Consider the following 15,630-nt stretch of genomic DNA (forward strand, 5'->3'; position numbering starts at 1 on the left):
TGTACATCCGTTCCTGTAGGTGAGGTTGTACACTTGCGTGACATCAAAGACTTTCCTCTTTCACTCTGGCTCATCTTCATCATCTGTGTGACATACTATGTTGCCATATTTCCATTCATCAGCTTGGGAACGTGAGTACATATCCATACACTGTACGATGTTGATGTCAGGCTGCTTCTGAATTGTTTGCACAAAGATAGTGTGACGGAGTGCTGGTACAAAGATAGTGTGGCGGAGTGCTGGTACATGTATAACGTTACATACATTGTACATGCATGTCCAGGTGTTTGGCTGATGATATGGGATGTGCAGCGTTAGTTTGTGGAAAAAAGAACCTCCTCATTGCTGTGGTTGTGTTCCCTTTTTAATTTGTTTTTATTGTGCAGTGTGTTCTTTGAAGACAAGTTCAACCTCCCGTCAGATTCAGCTCATTTTGTCAACAGGCAAGTTTCTTTCATTTATGAATGCAACCATTGCTTTCAGGTTAGCACTGAGCTAGGGAAGGTCAGCTTTTCTGAGTGGTGCCTGGTGTGACAAGTATGACTCCTGTGTACTACATTCTGAAGTGCATGCACCTGTACCTGTCTGCTAGTCTGTAGCTTGACCTTAGTCAGCTGAATGTTGGCCATGATTGTCCTACATGCCGCAATGGCACGCTGCAGTCCAATTCATTATTTTGTTGAAGGCGAATGGTCTGGCAAATGGGATTTCGGCCTTTGGCCTCTGGTTGGTGGATCTGATCTATCTTCCCCCACCGTTTAGGAGCCGCATCTGATGCCTGATCATGGGGTGGTGGCGTCCTACGGAAGCGGAAAGGTGGTTCTTGACCCGCCCTGTACGTGAACCCGTACAATTTTTAATTTTAAATTTTAAACAGTCTGGTGAGAAGGTATCGGAAGTGCAGTAAAATGCAGTGTTTCAAATGCCGGTGCACGCGGTAGGACCTTGCAACCTCAGTGTAGCGTAGCTCGAAGAGCCCTCATGGTCTGTACTCGCGCTTGGTAGCCAAAGCGCACGGCTACACATGTTTGCAAGGTTGATTGGCTCTCGGCAAAAACATTGCGTCTAACAGTGATTATGCCAGGTCCCCAAATATGGCTTTGTATCTGGTGGCAATAGAATTTTGTGCCAGGATATTTACGCTGAAGTTCCATTCCGTACATAATTCTTGAAACTACTACTGATATCACTCCTGCTGCTTATTAACGCACTCTCCACATACAGCATGCACCCGGCTCAGAACACATTGTTTTCTGGTTGGCATATCAGGGATATTGGGCGGAGCAGCTGGCGTGCATGAGAAAGACAGGTCGGCCTGCTCTGCGCAGGAGCTGTGACCCGGTGCACACATAGTGTGTGTGAGAGAGAGACAGACAGGTCGGCCTGCTCTGCGCAGGAGCTGTGACCTGGAGCACACAGAGTGTGAACGAGAGACGGTCGGCCTGCCGTGGGCAGGAGCTGCGACCGGTAGTGATTGAAATGAGCCAGCTGCGGAGATAGACTGCCCTCACCCGATATAAGTATATTGACAAGAATTGTACTGACACTGTTATTGAGGAAATTATGGTGACAGTGACGGAGAGATAGTGATCCCCAGTCGAATGGGGTTGGGAGGGAAGGGGAAATTGACACTGACGGACAAACCAGTGAACAGTCAAGTCGTCAGAAAGCAAAAGTGACAAAGGAGTCTCTCTTTTCTCCTTCTCTCTCTCTAAAGCAAGATTTGGAATGCATGCGTGGGAGAGTGGCGCGCGCTGCGCATGCGCATGTATAGCAATGACATCATAATCAGATGCATGATCATCAGACTAAGTATGAGTGGTAGATGTTCCACGTTCGTTAACAGGGCTTAGCGCACACGCTAAACCACCACTAGTGAATATGTGCATGTGTTTCCATTCTGCCGCTATGTTGCTCAGTGTTGAAGAGAAGGTGGTGATATTGTGTGGTGACAGTCCTACGCATGTGGACTCAGTCTAACCGAGTCACTGCACGCTCCGGCATTTTTTTACTTTTAAAAGTATATTATCACATGAAGAGACAAAGCCAGTTGTGAAACTGATGTGGCCTTTCGTACCATTACTTTTCAATCAGTACAATGGTAATAGTGTGACAAAGCACAACTCGTCAGTTTCACAACTAGCTCCGTCTCTTCGTGTGATAATATGTTTCCGTCCGACTAAGTCCATACTCAATGTTCATATTGTGTGTCTACAGCCTGGTGTACTTGATCTCACTTGGAGCTTCGTTTTTGTTTGGTATTCTTGTGGACAAGACTGGTCTCAATCTCCTATGGGGTATGTCTTGTCAATAGGGATGGTTGTCCCAGTCATGTCTGCACCGTACTCAACTCTACTAGCGTTATACAGGTTGATTCTTTCAGGAACACGGCTTGCTTGTAGAAACTGATGTTGTTAAGGATTGACCAAAGGCTGTGGAAGCCTATCGAGGGGCTGAAGGATGAGGAAGGAAGGATGAGGAAGAGAGGCAAAGGGGGAAATGAGTGCTATTGTATGGCTTTTAATCACTACCGCCGTGAGCGGAAGTGGGGATACCTTCTTGCTGTGTACTGATGTGAAATCTCTGATGTCGTGTTCTTCTTTGCTTGTATTGCTGTGTACTGATGGGAAATCTCTGATGTCGTGTTCTCCTTTGCTTGTATTGCTGTGTACTGATGGGAAATCTCTGATGTCGTGTTCTTCTTTGCTTGTATTGCTGTGTACTGATGGGAAGTCTCTTAATTTAAGTCGTGTTCTTCTTTGCGTGCTGTGCTGTATGCAGTGTTCATAGCCATCCTTGGTACCCTGGTTGCTCACGGCATGCTTGCATTCACCTGGATCAGCCCATACGTATCCATGGTAAGTGTTAGAAGTGTATCTTTCCATTGTTGTTTACACATACTTGTACATGTGAAGTGCTGCTTTTCTGCATTGGCAATCCACACGGTGTAGCGATGACTGAGGAACACACACTACCCTCTCGCTAACCGTTATGTCTGCGGCATGTGTGACAGCAAGCATTGAATAGTATTCCATGGGCGACGAAAGCATTGAATAGTGTTCCATGGGCGACGAAAGCATTGAATAGTGTTCCATGGGCGACGAAAGTTTTTTAAAAGTATCAGTGTGCCTGTAGACCAGGCAGACTTAGTAAGTAAGGAATACACGTACAATAGGTATCGGCAGACTTAGTAAGTAAGGAATACACGTACAATAGGTATCGGCAGACTTAGTAAGTAAGGAATACACGTACAATAGGTATCGGCAGACTTAGTAAGTAAGGAATACACGTACAATAGGTATCGGCAGACTTAGTAAGTAAGGAATACACGTACAATAGGTATCGGCAGACTTAGTAAGCAAGGAATACACGTACAATAGGTATCGGCAGACTTAGTAAGCAAGGAATACACGTACAATAGGTATCGGCAGACTTAGTAAGTAAGGAATACACGTACAATAGGTATCGGCAGACTTAGTAAGCAAGGAATACACGTACAATAGGTATCGGCAGACTTAGTAAGTAAGGAATACACGTACAATAGGTATCGGCAGACTTAGTAAGTAAGGAATACACGTACAATAGGTATCGGCAGACTTAGTAAGCAAGGAATACACGTACAATAGGTATCGGCAGACTTAGTAAGCAAGGAATACACGTACAATAGGTATCGGCAGACTTAGTAAGCAAGGAATACACGTACAATAGGTATCGGCAGACTTAGTAAGCAAGGAATACACGTACAATAGGTATCGGCAGACTTAGTAAGCAAGGAATACACGTACAATAGGTATCGGCAGACTTAGTAAGCAAGGAATACACGTACAATAGGTATCGGCAAGAGTAGATAAACAAGAGTGTGCAACTCCGGATCTGTCCTGCACAATCTCCAGATACCACCGCCCATGGCGGAATTTTTTGTTGACGTTAGTGCTGAAACGATTACGTCTTTCCTTAGTGGCTTAGCTTATACCATAACGATCGGCTTATCGGCTAAACGATTATTATTGTAACTACATCAGTACTCGTACAATGTACATTCTGTGAATTTCAAAAAAATTACGAGTCCAACATCGCCAAGGACGAAAAGCGGGCGCATAGATCCGATGATCCCGCAACAAGTCCGTCAGCTGTTCGAACTGACCAGACGATTTCAGACAAGACAGAGGCAACTCACTGGTTGCAACCCAAGAGCTGATGGTGCCCTTCGCCTGTGACTTCGCTGACTCCGACGATGAAGTCAGAGAAGCCGGCCAGGGGTGCAGATCGGCGGATTTCGACGGATGAGCTGACTTGAGGCGCACCAACAAGTAACTAGTTGCTTTTCCTGTCTATGCTCAAAATAGGCCCAGACGCCAGGCCTAGGTCGTCGAGCAAACTGGTTCGGGAACTGTCGACAGAACGGAAAACATGAAACTGAAGACCACTTTACTGTCTTTAGCTCAGGACTACTCGCACGTGGAGGGAACTTCAGCACCTGCAGCTAGTGTAGACACATACTGAGCCTGCCAGTCCTGCATGCTGCATGTAAGAAAAGTAGTCAGCTCAAAAGAAGGCGACGGTGATCGCGTCGATGTTTCTCAAATCGCGCTTGTGTCTTTACACGTTTATCGATGTTGCAAGTGTACAGTCATGTACATATTCGTGTCGTAGATCTACTCGCAACACTTCCGGTGCATGCACGCTTTGTGCAACCCCCAAAAGGGGGGAAATCCCGTACCGAGCGTAAGTACCATTCTACTCGTTTAGCCGATAAAATCGAAATAACCGTTCGATCTATTTCTTTTCGAGTAAGTAACGAGTAATCGATATCGTTTCAGCACTAGTTGACGTCACCTTTTTTTCCAGAAAAACGCGCTTGCCGCAGAGCAGTGTGAGAGCACGTGCTGGGCACCGACATTGTAATGTAAGCCCCGGCCAAGTGCACGAGGCAAAACTTTCCAAAAGACTAGCGGCGCGTGGGTGGTCGAAAAGATTACGTCAACAAAAAATTCCACCATGGGCCAACCCATCCGCGCGGATCCGGGAGTTGCACACTCTTGTTTATCTACTCTTGGTATCGGTTATAGCGTCGGTGTTTGAAAAACGACTTTCTATGCTTATTTCCGATATTTCTTACACACGATAAATTAAGTGTGACATCATATGCATGTGCGCAGGGGCAGGAAGATCATCGTACGTGCAACGCAGTGCTGCTGTGCATGTGGCTGGTCATAGTCCCAGAAGCTTACCAGTGTGGCTATGCAACATGAGTTACATGACCACAACAGTTGAACCTGCAGCACTACGACGCAACGCGAGTCAGATCAGAACTGCATTGGACAGATGTTATTACTACAGGCGATACACTTTGTACTAATCTGGCATGTTTTGCTACACAAAGTCCATTCTTAGGACCGATATATTCTACTATGCGATAAAATTGCTTGTAAGAATAAAAGTGCACTTTGAAACCCATGTTATGATTATGAAAACATGAGAGATCATTCTTGTAGGCAGTATATTGTTTTACACGACCACGCTATAACCAATACGCACTGTACATGTACTCTCCACTGCACTATTACAGTTGTGGCCAAAGAAATGCGACCCGTGAGCCAAAAGCAGCGCCATGGCTTGTGCGGCCCCCGCGGACCTGGGATGGGTGATTATGGTACTCTGCATGCGCAGTGCATGTACATGTACTGCGTGCATAGCTGTAATAGAAGCGTGGGGGAAATCGTGCACCTCACACGCGTGAGACATCCCTTTCTTAATGCATGTCCCATCTCGCTCGGAAATCCAACTCAACTGCAGCTGTACTTGATCGAGTTGGTACTGGTACCAGGCAGTCATACCCAAGTGGTTTGGGTACGACTCCCTGACATAGGCTATACACTCGACAACCAACAGAAAACAGAGTTTGTTTTGGGTTGATTTTCTTCACCCAAGTTCAGTACAGTGATACCGGGGGGATACCGACCTCTTTGATGGTGTCTGACAGGTTCACGCACGCAGTGACCACGAGGGCGGTTCAGGTAGACAACCCTTTTTCCGCGTGGCTCTCTGTTTTGCTACCGTACATGATGTAATTGAAATGAAAACGGAGCGCTGCTTTTGACTCGCGGGTCGGATTTCTTTCGCCACAACTGTAGTTGAGGCGTGTCTGTAAAGAGAGCACGTATGAAGAGCAAAACGGACTGAAGTCTATTCTGTTTCAGGAGCGGAGCAAGTGAAGTTGGTTACTCGCGATATTCTCTCAAAGCTCATGTCGACTGGCAAGGTTTTGTAGTAAGGTGCTGAATGACTTGTGGCAAGGTTCTTGATAGATGTTGGCTATGTGTGTGTGTGTGTGTGTGTGCGTGCGCGCGCGTGTGTGTGTGTGTGTCTGTGTGTGTGCGCGTGCATGTGTGTGCGTGCGTGTGTGCATGTGGGTCTTTTGTTCTCAGATTCTCTTGGGTACTATGTATTCTTTACTGGCATGTGCTCTGTGGCCAATGGTTGCTCTTGTTGTACCTGAACATCAGCTTGGAACTGCATATGGATTGTAAGTGTGTGCGTGTGTGCGCGCGCGGTATGCGCACGTGTTTGTGCATGCGTACGTGTGTGTACGCGTGCATGCGTGTACGTGTACATGAGAGAACGAGAGAAAGAGAGAGAGAGAGAGAGAGTGGGTGTGTGTCCCATACGTCACACAATGTTCAATTTGATAGCCTTGCTGTACGTTGCTCCAGTCAAAACAGCCCATCCCCATCGGTGCTCCCCGACTGGTAATCAGACACACACCACTGATAGTTTGCCTCACCGACTGGTGGTAACGTAAAACCTCTATGCGATGGGGATCAATGTGAGGGCTATCACAAGCCAGAGGCACATGAGGCCAGGACGGGACCCGAGTTATGAGGATATTGTAAAGGACGCAGCAGCTACGTAGTAGAGTGGGGTTGAGATGGTGCTTTGGTCTCTTGAGTTTGCATCATTCTGTGCTCCATGAATTTATTTAAAAAAAACATCTCCTTGCAGCTCCAGGCACAAGACTAAATCATAGGGTGGAAACACATACTAAAAAAACACCCGATTAAAAGTCCCCAAAGGCTACAACTGGTGAATTTTTGATTTGCTGAAAACAACAGTTCTGTTTTCACGATTGTGCTGTGTCGTCACCCAGCTGCATAGTTATCTCAATGTCTGCCACTGTCACTTCCTTGGTCACTTCCTTGGTCACTTCCACCGTCACCGTCACTGGCATAGTACATGTGCGCCATCGGCATCTGCACAATTATCTTATCATCGTGACATCCCTGTTGAGTACCATGCGTAAGTCTAGGCAGCCATGGTATTACTTCTCTTCCCTGTCATTTCTTTATGTAGCCTTGAGCTATATCTCACCTCACATGGTCACTCAGTCTAAACCACCGTCCCACCTCACATGGTCACTCAGTCTAAACCACCGTCTCACCTCACATGGTCACTCAATCTAAACCACCGTCTCACCTCACATGGTCACTCAGTCTAAACCACCGTCTCACCTCACATGGTCACTCAATCTAAACCACCGTCTCACCTCACATGGTCACTCAGTCTAAACCACCGCAGTGCAGCATCAGCAGCATCATAAGTCAGCAATCATCTTGCTTGGCTTCACACACACACACGCTGACTCCTAATTTTTAACCGAACCAACCCTGACTGCATGCCAGTTTCATAACCTGGTTGCTTCTTGATCGGCTGCTAATATGTATTGCTTCTGTTTATTTGGCTTTGTATGTTGTCAGGATGCAAGCTATTCAGAATCTTGGCCTGGCCATTATCTCCATGGTAGCTGGTCTTATCGTTGACAACAAAGGTTACCTGGTGTTGGAAGTGTTCTTCTGCGCTAACCTGTGTGGTAAGCTGCCCATCTACTGTCCACTGTGCCATCCTCTCGCTACTCCACTTGCAATATGTAGATGTATGTATGTGAGAGATGTGCACTGTTGTACAGTAGAGAAAGTGCACTGCTGTGCAGTAGACCTCCTCTTATCCGGGCCCTGCCTGTAACTAGGAATTGGTCGCAACTCACAACATACAATCATACTCATTGCATGCAAATAAACATTTATTATGGCAATCAAAATTTCAGGTCCGGTTTTCCATTGAAAATTGTTGAGACTAGATCTGTCTAGGGGAGGGGTAGGGAGAGGTGATTGTTAGACGAGAGTGCCCAGGTCTGAGGTGTCCGAATTTGGGGGAGTTTCACTGTACTTTGAAATACCGATAGATGTGTGTATAGTGGGCGTCAGTACAGTGTCGTACAATGTTGTGTAGCATGACCATAGTCTGTACTGGTGTGTGGCATGACCATAGTCTGTACTGGTGTGTGGCCTGACCATACTCTGTACTGGTGTGTGGCCTGACCATAGTCTGTACTAGTGTGTGGCCTGACCATAGTCTGTACTGGTGTGTGGCATGACCATAGTCTGTACTGGTGTGTGGCATGACCATAGTCTGTACTGGTGTGTGGCCTGACCATACTCTGTACTGGTGTGTGGCCTGACCATAGTCTGTACTGGTGTGTGGCATGACCATAGTCTGTACTGGTGTGTGGCATGACCATAGTCTGTACTGGTGTGTGGCATGACCATAGTCTGTACTGGTGTGTGGCATGACCATAGTCTGTACTGGTGTGTGGCATGACCATAGTCTGTACTGGTGTGTGGCATGACCATAGTCTGTACTGGTGTGTGGCATGAGCAATGTGATGATGTGATGGAAAGCAGAATGTGCATTAACCAATAGAGCAGGGGATAATTAAATATTTACTTTCAATCGTTTGCATAGCAATTTTGCTACACGAAATCAATTTTTTTAAAACACTTGACAACATTGTCCTTCTGAAGAGCTGATCAGAGTGCAAGCTCAGACCACAAGTACACTGTAACACCTTAGTTGCAAACCTAACCTGATGCCTACTGCAGCATAGCTCGGCACTTTCGAAGCTTCGTGCATCTATGTCATCCCTAAGAGACACACCCGGCATGTACACTGTGCGTCATTGGATACAGTGAAAAATCAACATGCATCGCAGTTTTCAGTTTTCTGCGACACATATCTGAAGTTGCTTCGCACCTCAGAAGAATTGCGTAGCGAACTGCGATGCGATACCGGTTAAATTATTCCCTGTAGAGCAATGTGGTGTAGCAGATGTAGCCATTAAAAAAAAAATTGTTAGCTAGAGTGGTTTTTCGTCAACCACCACACCACAACTGCGCTCTCGAGCTGACCTCGACACAGCGCTGCCACAGCACATCATCAGCAAGGCCACACATCCATTGCTACTGAATTCCTTCATACAGCTATCATTTCGAGTATAAAATTCTTGTCAGTGAAGGTAGATATTGTAGAACGGCTAAGGTAGATATTGTAGAACGGCTAAGGTAGATATTGTAGAACGATTAAGATGCCGAATGCTGCTGCTGCTTACCCCTTATTTAGTAGCTAGAGTGGTCTGTGGTCTGTGGTCTGTCATAGCTTTTTAAGCTTTTGTCTTTCTACAAACAAACAGTGAAGTGGCAATAAATATTAAATACAAATTGTGCAGTCATAACAAAGTAAAAAATATAATACTACTTTTTTTGAAGTAGTTTCCAAAACGTTTTCGTGTGACACTCATCAGTGGGAATTTGTCATGCAATGAGAAATAACCAAAAAAGCAATGTAATACCGGTAGTTGAAAATGTAGGGAATTCTTACACCTAGCGTGGCAAAATAGTATAATAGCGAAATCAGAGGTACAAGTGACGGATTTCCACTGATGAGTATCACACGAAAAACGTTTTGGAAACTAGTATTTTAGCATTATTATTCATTGCCATGTTACGGTTATTGTCTCCTCGACGATTATTCAAAGAAGTAAAGTAATAAATTACTAATAATAATGATAATAATTAAATATAAAGCCTACGAATTGCCTGGTGTAAGGATACGGCTAGGTGTACACATGCTTGTAGCTGTATGTCAGGTGTGACTGCTGTGTTGTGCTATGCCATCTTCCTGTCTGTATGTCAGGTGTGACTGCTGTGTTGTGCTATGCCATCTTCTTGTCTGTATGTCAGGTGTGACTGCTGTGTTGTGCTATGCCATCTTCTTGTCTGTATGTCAGGTGTGACTGCTGTGTTGTGCTATGCCATCTTCTTGTTTGTATGTCAGGTGTGACTGCTGTGTTGTGCTATGCCATCTTCTTGTCTGTATGTCAGGTGTGACTGCTGTGTTGTGCTATGCCATCTTCTTGTCTGTATGTCAGGTGTGGCTGCTGTGTTGTGCTATGCCATCTTCTTGTCTGTATGTCAGGTGTGACTGTGTTGTGCTATGCCATCTTCTTGTCTGTATGTCAGGTGTGACTGCTGTGTTGTGCTATGCCATCTTCTTGTCTGTATGTCAGGTGTGACTGCTGTGTTGTGCTATGCCATCTTCTTGTCTGTATGTCCGGTGTGACTGCTGTGTTGTGCTATGCCATCTTCTTGTCTGTATGTCAGGTGTGACTGCTGTGTTGTGCTATGCCATCTTCTTGTCTGTATGTCAGATGTGACTGCTGTGTTGTGCTATGCCATCTTCTTGTCTGTATGTCAGGTGTGACTGCTGTGTTGTGCTATGCCATCTTCTTGTCTGTATGTCAGGTGTGACTGTGTTGTGCTATGCCATCTTCTTGTCTGCATGCAGTTGCTTTATTTTGCATTGTCGTCCTTTACATTGTGGACAGCGCCGGAGGTAAGCCATACTTTTAAATAGCGCTGAATCTCTGTAATGGTTGCGTCTGCCTGTCTCCTCTCTGTTATTATCTCTCCTCCTCCTCCTCCTCCTCTCTCTCTCGTCAGTTTCAGGGAAGACTACACCTGAACTTCTTATTTGTCCACCATGTCGACCAACAGCTCAATCAAAGATCCGAAAGCGACCAGAAAAAGAAAGGAGAAGGGGCGACGGCGAGGGGCCAAAATAGATGCAGCAATGGAAAAATTGAATGACGAACTTGGATATCCAGCCAGAGCAGTAATGATGAGGGATGGTCGGATTCAGTCTTGACTCTTGTGGGACACTTGGTGCTGCAGTAACAGCAGCTCAGAGATTATCTCTTGCACAATCTGTTCGCTAAGAATTTTTTAAGAAGTCTCGAGGAAATGTGTCCAATGTCAATGGCAGCACTAGCACGGCAGAAACAACAAAGCAGGCAAGACGCGTGGGGCTGCTTTGCACAAGGACCAAAGCATGCCGTATACCTGACTCCATTGCTTCGGCCAATCGAAAACCTGACGGAGACTGTGCTTCGAAGTTGGGTTCCCAAGTTTGTCGAGGAATCAACTGGACGCAACCAGCCGAGATGGGGCGATGGAAGTTTCAAGCCCACGTGGTGGCCAACGCACATAACGTACTTCCTTTCGAGAATGTGAACCGCAACCACCGGCTTGTGAAGGGCTCGTCCCACGCCGACGCTTTGCGCGATGCCGTGCGCGCGTGTCTGGCGTATCATGACATTCCCGTTGATCAAACTGTCCACGCTATCTACATGGAATCCGGCAAGGCACATGGCAGGCTGACGGAGTGCGCGTCCCAACGTCTAGCTCCAGAGATGCTGGTCAAAAAATCAAAGACTGCTGTACAATTGAGATTTTGCATAGCAAAAACTGCTATGCAAAAATATGACAGTAAATTCATCCCGGACTGCTCAGTTGCAATAAGGCGTTGCTGCACGTCTTCCGTTGGACCATCACTGATTACTGGTTGCATGATTTTCTTTCCTCATTGTGTGCCTAGGTGGTCAACTGAATCAATCTGCTGAGGAGCGAAATGCTTTCATCAGGTATGGCACCTCTTGTCTGGGTGTACTGAGTAGCCTAACTACCATTAGTAGTATCCACATCAGTTATCAACTCATGATGGCGGATGTGATAAGATCCATGTCATATACCCCATGTATGTGATTGACTGCTGGCACTCTGAGAATGGAGTGTATGTCTTTGAACACACTGCTGGCATGGATTTTTTTACTGCAGTAGGACTTGGACTGAGTGTGTACTTACGTGTGTACTTACGTGAACGCATGCAGACTGATGCCAGGTGTGTACAAGTACTTACGTGAACGCATGCAGACTGATGCCCGTTCACCAGGTAGCCGGTGTCCTTGCCGGATTTTCCGCAGTATAAGCCGCATCCATATTGTTTTGTCCCAAAATATAGGCATCTACCCCAGATACCAGCATTCATTTAACATTGGTAGTATAAGCTGCACATTCATTTAACCCTTTCAGTGCCAAGGATGAGATAACTCGTCCTACAGACCCCCACGCGATTGGCCAAGGACGAGATATCTCGTCCTCGTAGTGCGCACTACTATATCTCACCGGCCATGCACTACGATCTGGCTTGGCCGATTGTGGCTCTTCGAGGGGAAACTGGGGGTTTTCCCCTACTGAACAAGACCTCACTCGCCGTGTTTGAGTAAGTAAGGGCGCGGGAGCATACATTCAGAGCGCTCGGGCGAAAAACATAATAATTTCGATTCAGAAACATTTAGATTGACGGAACATACTTTAGGTCTCTCTAGCTGTCCCTCAGACATGGCGAGTCGCCGCATGTCGGCTGAAGAGGTGCTCCAGTCCATCATGGACTCGGACATTGATGACTGGAGCTGCGATAGTGAAGGCGATGACTTGGATGCGGACATAGCCGTCCGCGATCGTGACGGAACAAATTACGCGGACGAGTCCGCCGTAGTCGATGTCGTACCTGCTGCCGTGGTCGCCTTGGACGGCCCTGAGGATATCGGAGATGTCGATGTCGAGTTTGAGCAGGGCGCAGCAGACAAGCTACGCCAGCGCAGGACAACAAGTCGGTTTGAGTTTATACGACTAATTTGAAAAAAATTAGATTTTTTATGAAAATGGCCCGGCCAACAGCGTACTTCTGGCCTGCCACTGAAAGGGTTAACCATCGTAGTAAAAGCTGCACATTCGTTTAACCATGGTAGTATAGTAGTACAGTAGTATAGTAGTATAGGCTGCACTGACTTTTTGGGTGAGTTACGAGTGTTTAAAGCGCGGCTTATACTCCAGAAAATATGGTAACTTTTTTTGTGGCCCATCATTCCTCTGGTGAACTGCAGTGCTGCTGAGGAACTGAAGACCAGGACTAGCATTGGTGAGAGGGAAGATCTGATCCGCATTACGCCACTGACAGCTTCTCAGCTACGTGGCCGCTATCTTACATGTGTCGGTGTACCACCAACTGTAAGTCATAGCTACCATCTTCTCATGTTGAGCACTGCACACTGCCGTGCCTAAAGGTGTTCAGAACAGCTCGGATCTACTTTGAAGTACATGTGTGGGTATGTGTTGGGAGGCCATTGCACAGAATCTGAAAATGTGTGCGCCTGTGTGTGTGTGTGCGTGCGTGTGTGTGTGTGTGTGTGTGTGTGTGTGCGTGTGTGTGTGTGTGTATGTGTGTGTCAACGGTGCTAGTGAAGCTTATATCAGATCCACTCTGATTTAGCCACCCACACTAGTAGCAAGTATTACCTTCACTGGGGGCAAGGGTAACTGCAGTTGGATCCCGGGACGGATACCCTGATGCCATCAATCCTTTTTCTGCACCTTGTCCTCACCCACTTACTGAGGTGTGGTGAGCCCATAAGTGGGATCATTTTCAAGTCCACCCAGAGTTTTGGGGATTTCAGGGGGTGTCGACCGTTGGGCGGTTCAATAGCCAATTGAGTCATCTTTCCAAGATTCCTCTTGAGTCTCTCTCCCCTCTCCCGGGGAGACCCACGTGACCAGTTTTGGCAGTGAGCAACAAGTACAAGTGTGCGTGTGTGTGTGTATGTGTGCGCGTGTGCATATGCGTGTGCATGCAAGAATGTGTAGGTACAGTAGAATCAACCTTGTCTGTGCACCACTTTAACCTCTCTGAATCACAGAGCATAAGCGTTTTGACGTGGAAATTCCTACGCCATCACTAATGCAAGTGATTTCTTTGGCTACTCCTGGTGATGGCTCCTGGGGCTGTGAAATTTGATTGAGATACTTCAAGTATGAAAATTGACGGATTTTCAGCAAAGAGACTGCTTGCATTGGTGATGGTAAGGTCTGCTCTCGATATAACAACTCTCACTTGTACGTAAACCTCGCTAGTACGTAAAAAAAATCAAATCCTATGCCGAAACATCATCCCTCCCATACAAATAATCAATTGTGTTCTGCACAACGTAATCCTACATAACGTAAACCTCGATATAACGCACGCTACGGTGCGGTCCCCGAAGTGCGCGCGGTCCCCGAAGTGCGCACTCTCGATACAACGTAGATTCACATGCGTGGTACAATCAAGCTGTAGCTGTAGCTAGCCAGTTTAGGCCAGTTTAGTCCTACATAACGTAAACCTCGACATAACGCAGTGACAGCAGTGCAGCTTGAGCACCTTACAATTATTGAAAATACAAGATTTTTTATCAAAAAAACATTTACTTCGTTTTTTGCCATTTGTACACGTATCATGTACCGATCTGGTGGATCTGGTCAACCCTGCTCCTGGAGTAGGGTTGGTCAGATCCAGATCCGGATTCGTTGAAATGAACGTGCACATACTGAGTGGATCCGGTTGATCTGGATCCAGATCCAGCCAATTGAACATGCCCCTAACTAGCTTCTCTAGTTCAAAGTCCGTATTTCATTGTCCCTGACTGTATTCTATCCCCGCATCTCCACTGCAGCCTGATCACGACGGCATGGGACGTCTTCTACCACTGTCTTGCCCACATCCGCTGAAGTAACTTGTTCAGCACTGGTCGGCATTCATGGCCGCAAGCTCAATTTTATTCCCGCAGCTATGCGAAAGACGGCACGAACAGTAGTGTCTTCCGCTAGCCAGGGTCCACAACGCTTTATTGCAGATGCTCGCGTGTGTGGTGTCCAGACGGTTGGGCATGATCACGTGATCGTGAGTGGCAGGCCTGGTGCACTATCCCGTACCTGTCGCGCACCGTACCATCAGGTACCCTGAAGTTGGTTCCGTAAATGCGTCTGTTCCGTCGGGCTGGCATGAATCATGTGGCAGGTCATGCGATGTTTCGTATCTGTTGTATTCTTTCATTTCAATTCGCTCAGGGCACAGGCAATACTGCCTTCTCACCGAAGAAAGGATTCTCCGATTCCTACCAAAAACGAGAAATCTGCGATATGAATCTGTGTGGGTGCGTGTGCGCACGCGCATGGTACGGCAGTTGTCACGTGACTGGGTGGTATTAAATTTTGTAAACTCATTATGTCTCACACTCCATGAAACTATAATTATAATTATTAGAGAGGTTCCGGGGTACGATTTTCCGTGCCAAAATCCGTATGGGCTCTACGGATTTTTTCGAGGCGTGCTCCATACGATTTTTCGGCACGGAGAATCCGTGTGGACTGGCTTTCAAACGAACCATGTTTCGTATGGAGATTTTGCGTCATCGGGTGCAGAAAGATTTTTCGCGTACAATTTTGGTACGAAAAACATCGATTTTCGGCGGGTAGTTTTGATTTCGGTACAAATTTTCAAAATAAAAAATGCATAGCGCGGTCGTAACCTAGGCAATGACGGCAAACACATACTGAAGTAAGTTCCGTACTCCGGAACATTTCACTG

The 15,630-nt window shown here is 46.5% G+C and overlaps 1 protein-coding gene across 2 annotated transcripts in view; it reads left to right on the forward strand.

Moving 5' to 3' along the window:
- Window positions 1-15,287, forward strand: part of LOC135824177 (major facilitator superfamily domain-containing protein 1-like) — a 41,064-nt gene extending 25,777 nt beyond the window's left edge. Inside the window, exons 9-18 of one of the 2 annotated variants that reach the window (XM_065336920.1) lie at window positions 20-131; window positions 387-443; window positions 2,218-2,297; window positions 2,782-2,858; window positions 6,429-6,526; window positions 7,755-7,867; window positions 10,678-10,725; window positions 11,767-11,812; window positions 13,115-13,238; window positions 14,717-15,287. In XM_065336920.1, coding sequence (XP_065192992.1) covers window positions 20-131; window positions 387-443; window positions 2,218-2,297; window positions 2,782-2,858; window positions 6,429-6,526; window positions 7,755-7,867; window positions 10,678-10,725; window positions 11,767-11,812; window positions 13,115-13,238; window positions 14,717-14,776 — 815 coding nt within the window. In that variant the 3' untranslated portion in view covers window positions 14,777-15,287. Of the gene's footprint in view, window positions 1-19; window positions 132-386; window positions 444-2,217; window positions 2,298-2,781; window positions 2,859-6,428; window positions 6,527-7,147; window positions 7,297-7,754; window positions 7,868-10,677; window positions 10,726-11,766; window positions 11,813-13,114; window positions 13,239-14,716 lie in introns of those variants that run through there. The other variant, XR_010554844.1, reaches the window with a different exon arrangement.
- The last annotated feature ends 343 nt before the right edge of the window (window positions 15,288-15,630 follow it).

The sequence above is a fragment of the Sycon ciliatum genome, chromosome 1 (assembly GCF_964019385.1).
Source record: "Sycon ciliatum chromosome 1, ocSycCili1.1, whole genome shotgun sequence".
Classification (NCBI taxonomy): Eukaryota; Metazoa; Porifera; class Calcarea; order Leucosolenida; family Sycettidae; genus Sycon; species Sycon ciliatum.